The sequence below is a fragment of the Phyllopteryx taeniolatus genome, chromosome 6, assembly GCF_024500385.1.
Source record: "Phyllopteryx taeniolatus isolate TA_2022b chromosome 6, UOR_Ptae_1.2, whole genome shotgun sequence".
Taxonomy (NCBI): domain Eukaryota; kingdom Metazoa; phylum Chordata; class Actinopteri; order Syngnathiformes; family Syngnathidae; genus Phyllopteryx; species Phyllopteryx taeniolatus.
In genome coordinates, this window is record NC_084507.1 from 32236321 (window position 1) to 32250188 (window position 13868).

Below are 13868 nucleotides of genomic sequence, written 5' to 3' on the forward strand. Positions count from 1 at the left end.
CTCTCTCTCTCTCTCTCGCTGTCTCTGCCGGGTCTCTGACATCCATGCGTGCGTGTCCTCCTATGTCTCTGTCCATCCAGGCTGGATTGATGTAACCTGGGATGCCGGCGGCTCAAACTCTTACCGTATGGGTGCCGAAGGGAAGTTTGACCTCAAGCTTGCTCCAGGGTACGACCCTGAGTCGGCTGCCTCAGCGCAGTCACCCAAACCTGTCTCATCCGCTGTTTCAGGCCCCGCCTTCGCCGCGCTGGGACCCTCCCCGACCCCGGCGGCCAGCGGCACCGCCAACGCCGCGTCCACGCCGTCCTCGTGGAGCAGTCTGGTGAAAAATAACTGTCCAGACAAGGGCGGGGCCTCGTCGCTAAGCGGAGCCGGCTCGTCCAGCCGCAAGGGCAGCAACAGCTCCGTGTGCAGCGTGGCCTCCTCCTCGGACATCAGCCTGGGCTCGTCCCTCGGCCCTCCTACCGGGGCGCGGCCGGACAGGCGAGCCGAGGGGCCGCTTCTGGACCAGGGCTGCGGGGCGGGCGGCGTCGCAGTAGGTGGGGCCGGCTCCGAGAGCCAACAACAGGAACCCGCCGTGGCGCTCTCCTCCGCCACAGAGGGCGGCGCTCCTTCCACGTCGGGCGCCGAGGCCCCCAATGACTCCTCCGACCCGGCGGCGGCCATCTCCATGGGCCTGGTCAGCGTGAGCTCGCCCGACGTCAGCTCCGTCTCTGAGTCCCCGAGTAAGGACGCGCCCTCCCAGAGGCCTTTGTGCTCGGCCGCCAACGCCCGCCTCTCCGTCAGCTCGCTGCTGGCGGCCGGCGCCCCCATGAGCTCCAGCGCCAGCGTGCCCAACCTGTCGTCGCGCGAGGCCAGCCTCATGGAGTCGTTCGTGCGCCGCGCGCCCAACATGTCGCGCACCAACGCCACCAACAACATGAACCTGAGCCGCAGCAGCAGCGACAACAACACCAACACGCTGGGCCGCAACGTCATGAGCACGGCCAGTAAGTTACAGTCATCAAAAGAACTCCCAATTTCTGAAAGCTTATCCACTGAACATCCACATTGCCACCTCGAAAATGAAGAGAAAACTTTTTACGTGTTGACCTTCCACATTACTGATTCCAAGCATTCCAACTTGAAACCAATTACGCTTATTCAAGACATGAATGGAACAAAGTTCCTTCATTTACATATTTGCCACATTTCTTAACCAATTCAACTTAGTCACCCACTCTACAATTCAATGAATTCCACAGCATTTCAGTTCAGCGTCAGCTCTTCAGCAGTCACGTGATTTGTGAATGCTGAAGTCATTCAATTAAAAATTGTGGATGAAGTCATTTAATTCAAAATAAAGTCATTTAATTACAGTAAGTTGGCACCCATTATTTCTGTCATGTTGTAATGTTGGTTTGACCTGACTGATTAGAATACACGATGTGACTAGAGCAGTGATTTCCAAACTTGATGGAGCCAAGAACATATTTTACACACCAACAAACAAAAATGTCACAAAAAAGTGGATCCATGAATTACTGAATGAATTACTTTCTACTATCTAGTTGAAGACCATTCATTTGTTCTGTCTGTCACTATGCCTCACTGGCATACATAGATGAACAAAGATACATTATTGATTGTAAATATATATTTTTTGAGCAATTAAATATACATAATAAGAATTGGAAAATGTGTGAAAATACTGAAAATGTGTGTGTTTTTGGGAAGGTAAAAAATATTTAGAAGAATGAATGGTTTGAATCGATTTAGAAATGTGGAAAATCGAGTTCAATTTGTGAAATGTCTGTCACTTCAGGGGGATTTATTTTCATTTCAAATGTGCGGTTATGGGCAAAGTAGGAATTTGGCGATTGCGGAAAAAATGGTTCGAGAGATGTTGAATTCTGAACATTTTTGAAGTTGCATAGTTTGAATCCGTTAAGAAATGTGGATACTAATGCGTGTCATGTTTATTTCCAGCGTCTCCCCTCATGGGCGCCCAGAGCTTCCCCAACCTCACCACCACCGGCACCACCTCCACCGTCACCATGTCCACCTCCATTGTCACCAGCAGCAACAACGTCGCCACGGCAACCACCGGCCTGTCAGTGGGACAGATGCTAAGCAACACCTTGACCGCCAGCCTCACGTCCACGTCCAGCGAGAGCGACACGGGACAGGAGGCTGAGTTTTCGCTCTATGGTCAGTGGTAGTTGAGCTCATTAAAAGACACTTTTTACCCAATTTTTTTTTTTATTTATTTATTTATTTTTTATGTATTCCTGCGAAATGGAAATTGGCATCGATGACAATTGTGGCGCGAAGTAGCCCAGATTAACATTGCCGCAATTTATATTTTTCTTTATTATGCTGCCGTTTTTGCTGCGCTTGGTGTAGGATATATATATTTTTAATCATATTCTTTTTATTCTGTTACAATTGGGACCCAATTCCCCCAAGAAACTATGACTAAGCTTACATTGGAAATGAATGGAGCGCTGTTGAAAGTAATCGCTTTTTCTCAGGCGTGCTTCTCTGGCTTACAGTAATCAACAACACGCTTCCGATCTTTATCTTGGTCTCAATTAGACTTATCGGTATCGGCCGATAATTAGCATTTTATGCTGATCGGCTCTTCGGCTTTCATGTCATAAGTCGCCGATCCGATCAATGACGTCATCGATCGGCTCCGCACAAGACGTTTAACTCCGCGTCTTCATCACGTATGAATCCAAAAGCTAGTTAATTTTTAGACTTGTTGCGCAGTACTCTAACTATCTGACGGCCAGTAAAGTTTTTTCAATCTTGTGGGTGGGAAACCACATGTCGGCGTGGGACTATTTTGCGGTGTCTCAGACAAACAACACGCAAGTTATTTGCAGTCTGTGCACAACTGAAGTACGTCGTGGGGAACGTCATCTAAATGCTTCAACGCAAATTTGATCGAGCGCCTGAAGAATGTACACGAGGAGGAGCGTGCCGCGTTCAAGCAACGCAGCGTGGGGGGGAAGAAAAGCGTCAAACGGACTCAAACTCTGGACAACACCAGAGTATATGGACTATATATAGTCCATATATAGACAGTGAGGAGGTTAGAGTAAGCATGTCATTAACAGTAGTTTATTGAAGTAATTTAATTGCAATAAAGTAATTTAATTACAGTAAGTTAGCACCCATTATTTCTGTCAGTTGTAATGTTGATTTGACCTCAACTTACGTCAGTGGCCAATCCTTGAAAGCCCCCTAGAGGTCATCGGTGTTTGAACTTTTGTCTCAAATGCTCGAGAATAATTTGAGCTGGGACCTGCTCCAGCACGCCCGCGACCCTTGTGAAGATAAGATGGTCAGAAAATGGATGGATGGCTACAGTACACAAGTATATACATTAAATGAGCCAGGCATGTAAATAAACACATTGCTCCATCTCGTGAGCGGTTATCGTTTTTTTTTTTTTTTTTTTAAACTTGCTGATTGGCGATCGACCCCAAAAATCAATCATGAATTCTAAAAATCTAAATTTACGATTTCAATGAGGGTTCTACTCATGAACTTTTTGTATTTTTATTTTGTATTTTTTAATTTTTTTTTTTTAGCCATATAGAAAAAGCACATATCTGTACGTAAACACAACACAGCCATACTGATACTTTGCTATATCTTAGCATAGCAGCCGTTAGCATGTTAGCAACAGTAGTTCAGAATTGGACCATTGTAAAACTTCCCTTTTTCGGAATCCTTTCAGTTGTTTTGATGAAATGCTGCTTTTTGCGCAGACTTTCTGGACAGCTGCCGCGCTAACACGCTATTGGCCGAGCTGGAAGACGAGGAGGACCTTCCGGAGCCCGACGACGACGACGACGACGAGAACGAGGACGACAATCAGGAGGACCAGGAGTACGAGGAGGTCCTGGTACGGAGAAACCATTTTGTTACAAACAAGAAATGAGCTAGCAAACGGGAAGTAAGCGTGCTGTGCCGGCATCCTGCAGGAGGAGGAGGAGTACGAGACAAAAGGGGGTCGCAGGAGGACGTGGGACGACGACTTTGTCCTCAAGAGGCAGTTTTCCGCTTTGGTTCCCGCCTTTGACCCACGACCCGGAAGAACAAACGTGCAGCAGACCACCGACCTGGAGATCCCCCCGCCAGGTAAGACCCCCACACCCCAACTTTATTGACGGACACGACCCGACTAACAAACAAGTTCCAGAATGCTGTTCGTCTCTCGAAGTCATTGTAAGTGTTTTTTTTTTTTTTTTTTTATTCGGGGACCCTTTATTTCCAAGGAGCCCCTCGTAATGTGAACAAATATGAATAAAAGCATATTTGCAAAATTGCACCCCCCGAAACCCGTTTGGTCACTCACCATGTTTACCGTACGGCAGTGGCGGGCGGCCAATTTCGTACCTCGGCCTTCAGGGACCTAATCCACTACTTCATAACAAAAATGCTATATTAACTGTGTGGCATTAAAGAAGAGACGGGGGGCCATTTCGCATATTTGATGATGAATACCATTATTACTAAAGTAAGAAAGTTACCTTTATCTTCCACTACATGGCATGCCAGGGCTTGCTGTGGGTGAGAATCCTGGCAGCTGAGTTCCAGTGTACACCGAACAGGACCCCATAGCAGTAGTCCAGATGGCTGGTCAAAATGGAGCGCGCAGAAAATGCATTCACGTAAATTGATTATGATCCGGTCACTGGTTTGGTCGGTAACATCAGTCAGAAAATGGGCAAAAAATGTCCATCTTTTTGTCCACCAAATTCAAAGCAGATGTTTGCAAAGGTCTTAATTTTATTCAGCATGAAAACAATCAGTCTGCTTTAATGGAAGGACGACAGAAATCAGAGATGAACTGTTGAGAGGCTGAATTTCCGAAATTTGGACAATTTTAAGTTGAACAAGGTCTCTCAACAATCGATTATCAAAATAGTTTTCAATTATTTGATCAAATGTCACATCTCAGATCAGCTCTTTTTGGGTGCCAGAACGTGAAGGAAAAAAACCGATTGTCCTGTAATCGGGTGCCAAGCCAGGCTACGAAACAGTATTTTACAGACCCCAGGAGTACGGGGGCATCCGCGTTTAAGAACCGCTGAGCGCAGGCTCCCAAGTGTTCACTGCGGGGATGCAGAGGAAGACAGCATTTGAGCAAACGCGCGTGTTCGTGTCCCCGAAAGTTTGAAACCGGAATGTCTGAAAATATGTTAGCATCTGTATTCATCGACTTGTTGCCTTCAGGAACTCCTCGCTCGGAGGTTCAGGAGGAGGTGGAGTGCGCTCCTTCCCCCCACCTGGCCCTCACCCTCAAGGTAACCCTTTCTAACGTGCCTCGAAGGCCAAAGTCGGGCTTGTAGCCCTTTTAAAAGTCTTTTGTGGGATGCAGGTGGCGGGCCTGGGCACGACGCGGGAGGTGGAACTTCCTCTGTCCAACTACAAGTCCACCATCTTCTTCTACGTCCAACGGCTGCTACAGCTCTCGTGTAACGGTGCCGTCAAGATGGACAAACTCAGACGGATCTGGGAGCCCACCTACACGTAAGGCCGCCGCCCAGAATGTCCCGTGGTGTGTGTGTGTGTGCGTGCGTGCGCGCGCGTGTGTGTGTGTTGATTGCCTTTGTCGTTGCGTCAGGATCATGTACAGAGAGCTGAAGGACGCAGACAAGGAGAAGGAAAGCGACAAGATGGTAACTATTAGCACCCACAAATTTTTAATTGTACAGTGGACCCCCGCTATTTGGGGGGGGGGGGGGGCTGAGCGGGACCGCGTATAGCGAAAATCTGCATATAATTGACGGCTCTAATTGCACTGGGGGAAAAGAGACTTTTTTTTGTTGTTTTTTTTTTAACCCAAAAAATCTTGAATAAGTGGGTATAAACTGTCAATAAGCATTTTTAGGATTGGTTTCCCCCACAAAAAGAAAAACGCGCGCTTAGGTGAATCCACGGCTGCCGAACCACAGGGATGCGGGGGTCCACTGTATTTTCACTGGTGGAGACAGCACTTCATCACGCGATTGCACTTTGTCAGTCATGTCGACGACTCGGCCGAATATTTTCGAATGCGGCCTCTATCAGAAGCTTGCGTTAGCACCGCAGCTCTGCTTACCTGTTTATCTTGGACATGATCATGTTTGTGTCATCGCATGAAAAATAGCCATAATCTTAATCTTCAAGCAGTCTAGATGCCAAGTAATGGGCCGGCCGGGATTATGTAAATTAGCCATGCTGTTTTGTCATAGTGGGCAGGAAACTGAGAAGGGCTCATTTATAGACACGTTTTCAGAAATAGTCACGTAACAAAATATTTCCTCGGTTATTTCAATTTCTATTTGGATACAAGACATTTTCATGGCAGTGATGATGAGCATCAATGTTTTGGAATTCACGGTTGTGCTCGGTCTCTCTATAGGGGCACCTTGGCTTATGGGTGCCCCGATTTACGAGGTTTTCCAGTTATGGGTTTTCGTTTCATCCGTTTTTTTTTTACTTTTTTAACTACTGACTTAAACCCTATAAAAAGGTATCATGTTGGGATATATTTATTGGGATTTAAAAAAATAAGATGGTTGTGACAATTCGGATGTACTCTCTTTTTTTTTTTTGCTCAATGCATTGCCGAGGTATCGGATCGGGACTCTTTATCGCCGCAGTGACGTCAGCGCGGTCGCCATCTGCGCGAGTCTAAAGAAGCCTTTAGACTCTGGCGCAAAAGAATGTGATCGGGACTGCCCTAGTTACGGGCTCGTTCGCTGTACGAAGGAAACTTCCGAGTCGCGGTGCCACAGTGATAATGTTGGCATTGTCGCGTTCAGGACTTCTGCGAACACGGCGTGGGAGGCGGTTCGAGTCCCGCCGCGTTGCCGACCAATCAGAGCAGCGACATCCTGGGCTGCGGCAGGGAGGCGGCGCAGGCCAAGGCGGGCTGCGGTCAGAACGCGTGCGGCGTGGAGGACGTGCTGCAGCTCCTGCGCATCCTCTACATCATCGGGGGAGACGCCGCCTACAATGCACGCACGCTACAAGAAGGTCAAAGTTCTATTTTAAATTCTGTAGTTCAAAGTGCCTCCTCGCTGACACCACGTCCGAACTTTTTCCACCGGATAGTATCATTTAATTCCTGGATCAATGGGCGAGCAAATGAAGCGCCCCTTATATTGAAATGCTAAAGTCGAGGATTTTGGACGATATTGGATATTGGACATTGAATCGATCGCAACCGGAACAACCGGAAGTGTCCGGTCGCAATCGATTCAATGACCTGAGTGAAATGAGAATATTCACAGCCAAAGGTGCACTCCATTATTAGTATTTCATGCGCATGTTATATCATTAGTATTTTGTGGTCACACTTATTTTGTCCTGGCCACAGTTTAGAATTTCATGTGCACGAGAGGCTGACACGGGAGTCCCAGCGCATGTCGGCCTTCGTCACCATAATCAATACATAAACAAAAGCCATATTAGTCCCTTAGTGTAGCAATGTTTAGCTCGATGCTGAGGGGAAATGTTCAAATATGAATTTGATGAAAAATCAAACATCATGGTTTCTGCTCCCGTCCATTCCCGGCGACTTTGCTTTCATGGTTTTTCGCTCCCACCCCGTTCCCGATGACCCTCACTCCTGCTCCCGCCCAATCCCGCGATTGATGGCGAAATTCACTCCCGTCCCGCAGGAATCCCGTGGGACCCGGTGGCAATCCCGGAAAATGTCAACCTCAATGTGCATCCTCATGTGTTATACCTATTTCGGTGTCACAATTCAGTATTTCATGAGCACAAACTACAACCCCAATTCCAATGAAGTTGGGACATTGTGTTAAACATAAATAAAAACAGAATACAATGATTTGCAAATCATGTTCGACCTATATTTAATTGAATACACTACAAAGACAAGATATTGAATGTTCAAACTGATTAATTGCAATGTTTTTAGCAAATAATCATGAACTTTGAGTTTTATGGCTGCAACACGTTCCCAAAAAGCTGGGACAGGGTCGTGTTTACCACTGTGTTCATCATCATCACCTTTTCTTTGAACAACGTTCAATAAACGTTTGGGGACTGAGGACACTAACTGTTGAACCTTTTGTAGGTAGAATTCTTTCCCATTCTTGCTCGATGTACAGCTTCAGCCGTTCAACGGTCCGGGGTCTCCGTTGTCGTATTTTACGCTTCATAATGCGCCACGCATTTTCAATGGGAGACAGGTCTGGACTGCAGGCAGGCCAGTCTAGTACCCGCGCTCTTTTACTACCAAGCCACGCTGTTGTAACACGTGCAGGATGTGGTTTGGCATTGGCTTGCTGAAATAAGCAGGGGCGTCCATGAAAAACGTTCCTTGGATGGCAGCATATGTTTCTCCAAAACGTGTATGTACCTTTCAGCATGAATGGTGCCTTCACAGATGTGTAAGTTACCCATGCCATTGCTACTAACGCAGCCCCGTACCATCACAGATGCTGGCTTTTGAACTTTGCGTCCATAACAGTCCGGACGGTTCTTTTCCTCTTTGGCCCGGAGGACACGACGTCCACCATTTCCAAAAACAATTTGAAATGTGGACTCGTCGGACCACAGAACACTTTTCACTTTGCGTCGGTCCATCTTAGATGAGCTCGGGCCCAGAGAAGCCGGCGGCGTTTCTGGGTGTTGTTGAGAAATGGCTTTTGCTTTGCATAGTAGAGTTTCAAGTTGCACTCTCAGATGGAGCGCCGTAGATGATGATATTGTGGACCGTAGATGATGAAATCCCTCAATTCCTTGCAATTGTCCGTTGAGGAACATTGTCTTTAAACTGTTGGACTATTTTCTCACGCACTTGTTGACAAAGAGGCGAACCTCGCCCCATCTTTGCTCGGGAATGACTGAGCAATTGAGGGAAGCTCCTTTTCTAGCCAATCATGGCACCCGCCTGTTCCCAAGGAGCCTGTTCACCTGTAGGATGTTCAAACTGTTGTTTGATCAGCATTCCTCAACTTTCTCACTCTTTTTTGCCAACTGTCGCAGCTTTTTTGGAACGTGTTGCAGCCAGAAAATTCGAAGTTCATGATTATTTGCTGAGTTGATCAGTTTGTGCATGAAATATCTTTTTAAGTGTCTTCAATTAAATATAGGTTGAACAGGATTTGCAAATCATTGTATTCTGTTTTTATTTGTTTAACACAACGTCCCAACTTCATTGGAATTGGGTTTGTAGTATTTCATGGCCGTTATACCCATTTGGCGCTGACAACTTTGGGTTTTCTGGTCACAATTTATTTTGTGCGCATGTTACGGCAATCAATTGCACATTATACCTATTTCAGGGCCACATGGTTTCAAAGCTTGTTTGTCATCAGGAAAAATAAAGCAAATCCCCAAATCTGAATAATGTCATTGTCATTTTGCTTTTTCGATAAGCAATGACCAGACAATGGCGGCGATCATCCCGGCATGCAATGTTATCGGTCTGAGCAATCAAATAAATAAACAAACAAATTCATTCAAATCATCTTTCATTTTCATGACAAAACATCCTATGAGCACATCGCCTGAATGCGACATCACCCGACCGACATCCTGTGTGCAGATGCGGACGAGCTGCAGTTCAACGCGTCCCCGGAGGAGTTCACCAGCAAGAAGATCACCACGAAGATCCTGCAGCAGATCGAGGAACCTCTGGCGTTGGCCAGCGGCGCGCTGCCCGACTGGTGCGAGCAGCTTACCTCCAAGTGTCCTTTCCTCATCCCCTTCGAGACCCGCCAGCTCTTCTTCACCTGCACTGCCTTCGGAGCCTCCAGGTAAGACCCTCGGAGGCCGCAAATGCGCCGTCTCCAAGCCGACGTAAGAATTTGAATCGTACAGCAAGAGCGGTCCAATTGCCACCCGAGAATCAAATGTATTGCAAGAAATGGGGAAGAATAAGTGAAATATGTCAAATAATCCCTCGTTTATCAGGTTCTAGACCACACCCGCAATAAGTGAAATCTGTGAAGTAGAGACCATTTTCTTGCCATTTATACATTTTAATGCTGTGTGAACCTCCTCACACACTTATGAATCTTCACCACACTCCTTGTAACTTGTACCATACTCTTAGAAACATGTTGTTTACTATTAAACATTGAAACTCTTACACATACAGTAATGCACAGTAGTACTGTACGCTATGTACATTTTACCCCCCTGACCCCCAGAGATCAGTGTATGTAGTGCTTTAAAAAAAAAGGACCTGGGTAATTTTTTTTTTTTAGGCTGGGGCATTTTTTTTTTAAGCACAAAAATTAAGGCATCCACTCAAAATATTGGGAATTATGCGCAATATGAATATGAAAAAAACTCTGCAATGCAATATGTGAATTTATTCCATAAAGTGAACAGCTTGAAGTTGGAATGGTTTGAATCTGCTGAGAAATGTGCATGTACAAAGTCAAAATGGGAAAAGTGTGAGCTGGTTTGGGAATATTGTCATGTTTTGTGAATTGTGTGAAGGCGACAAACCGTCGCTAAACTTCCCCTAACTTTTTTTTGTTGCCGGGGCGCGCAGGGCCATCGTGTGGCTGCAGAACCGTCGCGAGGCCACCATGGAGCGGTCGCGGGCGTCCGCCACGGTGCGCAGGGACGACCCCGGAGATTTCCGGATGGGTCGCCTCAAGCACGAACGCGTCAAGGTCCCGCGGGGCGACGCCACCATGGAGTGGGCCGAGTCGGTCATGCGCGTTCACGCTGACAGGAAGTCCGTGCTGGAGGTGAGCCGTTGCCGCCAAAGCGGACGCTCGGGATGTTTAACGTCGGCGCGCGTTTGTCGTCTCCAGGTGGAGTTCCAGGGAGAGGAGGGAACCGGTCTGGGGCCCACGTTGGAGTTTTACGCGCTGGTGGCGGCGGAGTTCCAGAGGACGTCGCTGGGAATGTGGCTGTGCGACGACGACTTCCCCGACGACGAGTCCAGACAGGTTGCTAGCACGCATTCCCATTTCATCTTGATTCAGCCAGGAAAACCTCACTGAGATGAAAACTGTGTCCTCGTCATTTGAGTCAAGCGGTTCACATCGACACCATATTACGGGCTGCAGCTAACCATTATTTGAATCATCCACTAGTCTGTTTATTATTATTATTATTATTTTTTTTTTTTTTGATGAATTGGATTTTTAAAAAAAAATAATAATAAATAAAATGTCCCTCCCTTTATTCCAAAATTGACAATGCAGAAAATGCACAAAACAGAAAATCGGCCAAATGCTGATCATTTTCCCAAGGCAGTCGATGTTTGCAAAATTCCTATTTTGATAAACTACAAAGATAATCAGTCTGCTGTTATTTATTATAATAAATCTAACATTTAAAAAAAAATTTTTTTGAGAGGTTAAAATTCGGAGGATTTGGACAATTAAGTTAAGATGATCAAAATTCATTATCGATTAATTTGATAGACGATTAGTTATCGCTAAATCATTGCACCTCAACATGACTTGGGCGCCAAATCTCACACCCAAGGTGCCAGGTGAGCCCAAAGTCTCAAGAGTTGGCAAATATAGATAGAATAAGAAAAAACACTTTCTCACTCACTCTCCCTCACTTGGATTGTCACACATTCACTTTTTCTTCTCATTTATTCTCCAACATTCACACTTGCTCTCAAACGTTTCACTCGTTGAGTGGCGGATGTGTGAATGGAGCGACGCTAAGCTAACAGCGCACGTTGTGTTCCGCTGTGCGTCAGGTGGACCTGGGCGGCGGCCTGAAGCCCCCCGGTTTCTACGTGCAGCGTTCGTGCGGCCTGTTCCCGGCACCGTTCCCGCAGGACAGCGAGGAGCTGGAGCGCATTGGCGAGCTCTTCCGCTTCCTGGGCGTCTTCCTGGCCAAGTGCATCCAGGACAACCGCCTGGTGGACCTACCCGTGTCGCAGCCCTTCTTCAAGCTGCTCTGCATGGGCGACATCAAGTCCAACATGAGCAAGCTGCTCTACTCGCCGCAAGGCGACCCCGAGCGCCCGCCGCCGTCCGACGTGCGCTCCGAGGCGTCCACCGAGGAGAGCCGGGAGACCTTCTCCGTGGGGAGCTTGGACGACGACTCCAAGTCCGAGTTCATCATGGACCCGCCCAAGCCCAAACCGCCAGCCTGGTACCACGGCATCCTCACCTGGGACGACTTCCAGCTGGTCAACCCGCACAGGTCAGCTGTTGCGTCCCGTTGCTTTCGGACGAGGGTTGCGCGATATTTCGATTTTCTTTAACCCTGCAATATATATTGCGATGTTAAAAAAAGAAATACAATAAAGATACAGGATAACATACATGTCACGTGAAAACCAGCACATTTCTTTTTCCCTACTTTGCTCGGTAGAGTTCAAAAGTATACAGTATCATTTGTATGAGCTCTACCATTATTTAAATGCACTGTAGTATTGAGCAATAGCACAGCCAGACGTCTTCAAATTTATTTTTCATCAGTTATTTTACATATGCATTAGCATTTCGATATTTGAGTGCATTAGTTTTTATGCAAAAACACCTGAAGTTCATCCCTTCAAAAATGCCGTTGCCCCTCCCCCTCCCCCTCCCCCCACGTGTCATCTGTTGCCACATGGGTTCGTTCATCGCATTCTAACGAGAGATGCAGTAAACGTTCTCATTTATAATTAGCATATAATACAGACGAGGTCTGCACAATATTGGAAAAAATATGTGATATCGGTGTTGAGTATGGCAGTTTCGATATTGCGATATTCGACATGTACGTAAAGAGGACATTTTATTATCGAATGAAATACGTTTTTAATGTGGCAAAATAAGCACGCTATAAATATTCTGATCTAATTAATAGTAATTATGCTGAACTATTATTTGGCACCAACGTTTAAACTAGCTATCAACTGCACATATTGAAAGTGCATGAAAGAACAAAACCATAAAGTACAGCTCCAGAAAGAGAAAAATAAAAAAAGAGTATTAATAATCGAGTGATTCACATACTGCAATGATAACCTAACTGTCCACATACTGAACACATGCTTTATTGTTTTTAGCAAATAATCATCATCTTCAAATTTTCTGGCTGCAACACGTTCCAAAAAAGCTGGGACAGGTGGCAAAAAAGAGTGAGGAGGTTGAGGGCTGCTCATCAAACACGTGTTTGGAACATCCCGCAGGTGAACAGGCTCATTGGGAACAGGCGGGTGCCGGGATTGGCTAGAAAAGGAGCTTCCCCCCGAATTGCTCGGTCATTCACGAGCAAAGATGGGGCGAGGTTCACCTCTTTGTCAACAAGTGCGTGAGAAAATAGTCCAACAGTTTAAAGACAATGTTCCTCAACGGACAATTGCAAGGAATTGAGGGATTTCATCATCTACGGTCCATCATATCAGCAAAAGGTTCAGAGAATCTGGAGAAATCGCTGCATGTAAGCGGCAAGACCCAAAACCAACATTGAATGCCCGCGACCTTCGATCCCTCGGGCGGCACTGCATCAAAAACCGACATCAATGTGTAAAGGATATCGCCGCATGGGCTCAGGAACACTTCAGAAAACCAACTTCAGGAAATTCAGTTCGGCGCTACATCCGTAAGTGCAACTTGAAACTCTACTATGCAAAGCAAAAGCCATTTCTCAACAATATCCAGAAACGCCGCCGGGGCCCGAACTCATCTAAGATGGACCGACGCAAAGTGGAAAAGTGTTCTGTGGTCCGACGAGTCCACATTTCAAATTGTTTTTGGAAATGGTGGACGTCGTGTCCTCCGGGCCAAAGAGGAAAAGAACCGTCCGGACTGTTATGGACGCCAAGTTCAAAAGCCAGCATCTGTGATGGTATGGGGCTGCGTTAGTAGCAATCGCATGGGTAACTTACACATTTGTGAAGGCACCATTCATGCTGAAAGGTACGTACAGGT

General features: G+C 46.5%; 1 protein-coding gene across 2 annotated transcripts in view; it reads left to right on the forward strand.

Annotated features, from left to right (window-relative positions):
- hectd1 (HECT domain containing 1) overlaps positions 1-13868 on the forward strand; it is a 45203-nt gene that overhangs the window by 26959 nt on the left and 4376 nt on the right. The window contains exons 26-37 of one of the 2 annotated variants that reach the window (XM_061775344.1): positions 81-989; positions 1969-2190; positions 3762-3898; positions 3978-4134; positions 5233-5303; positions 5378-5529; positions 5624-5678; positions 6807-7020; positions 9566-9776; positions 10523-10724; positions 10791-10928; positions 11699-12150. In XM_061775344.1, the coding sequence (XP_061631328.1) occupies positions 81-989; positions 1969-2190; positions 3762-3898; positions 3978-4134; positions 5233-5303; positions 5378-5529; positions 5624-5678; positions 6807-7020; positions 9566-9776; positions 10523-10724; positions 10791-10928; positions 11699-12150 (2920 nt within the window). The remainder of the gene's footprint in view (positions 1-80; positions 990-1968; positions 2191-3761; positions 3899-3977; positions 4135-5232; positions 5304-5377; positions 5530-5623; positions 5679-6806; positions 7021-9565; positions 9777-10522; positions 10725-10790; positions 10929-11698; positions 12151-13868) is intronic. The other variant, XM_061775345.1, reaches the window with a different exon arrangement.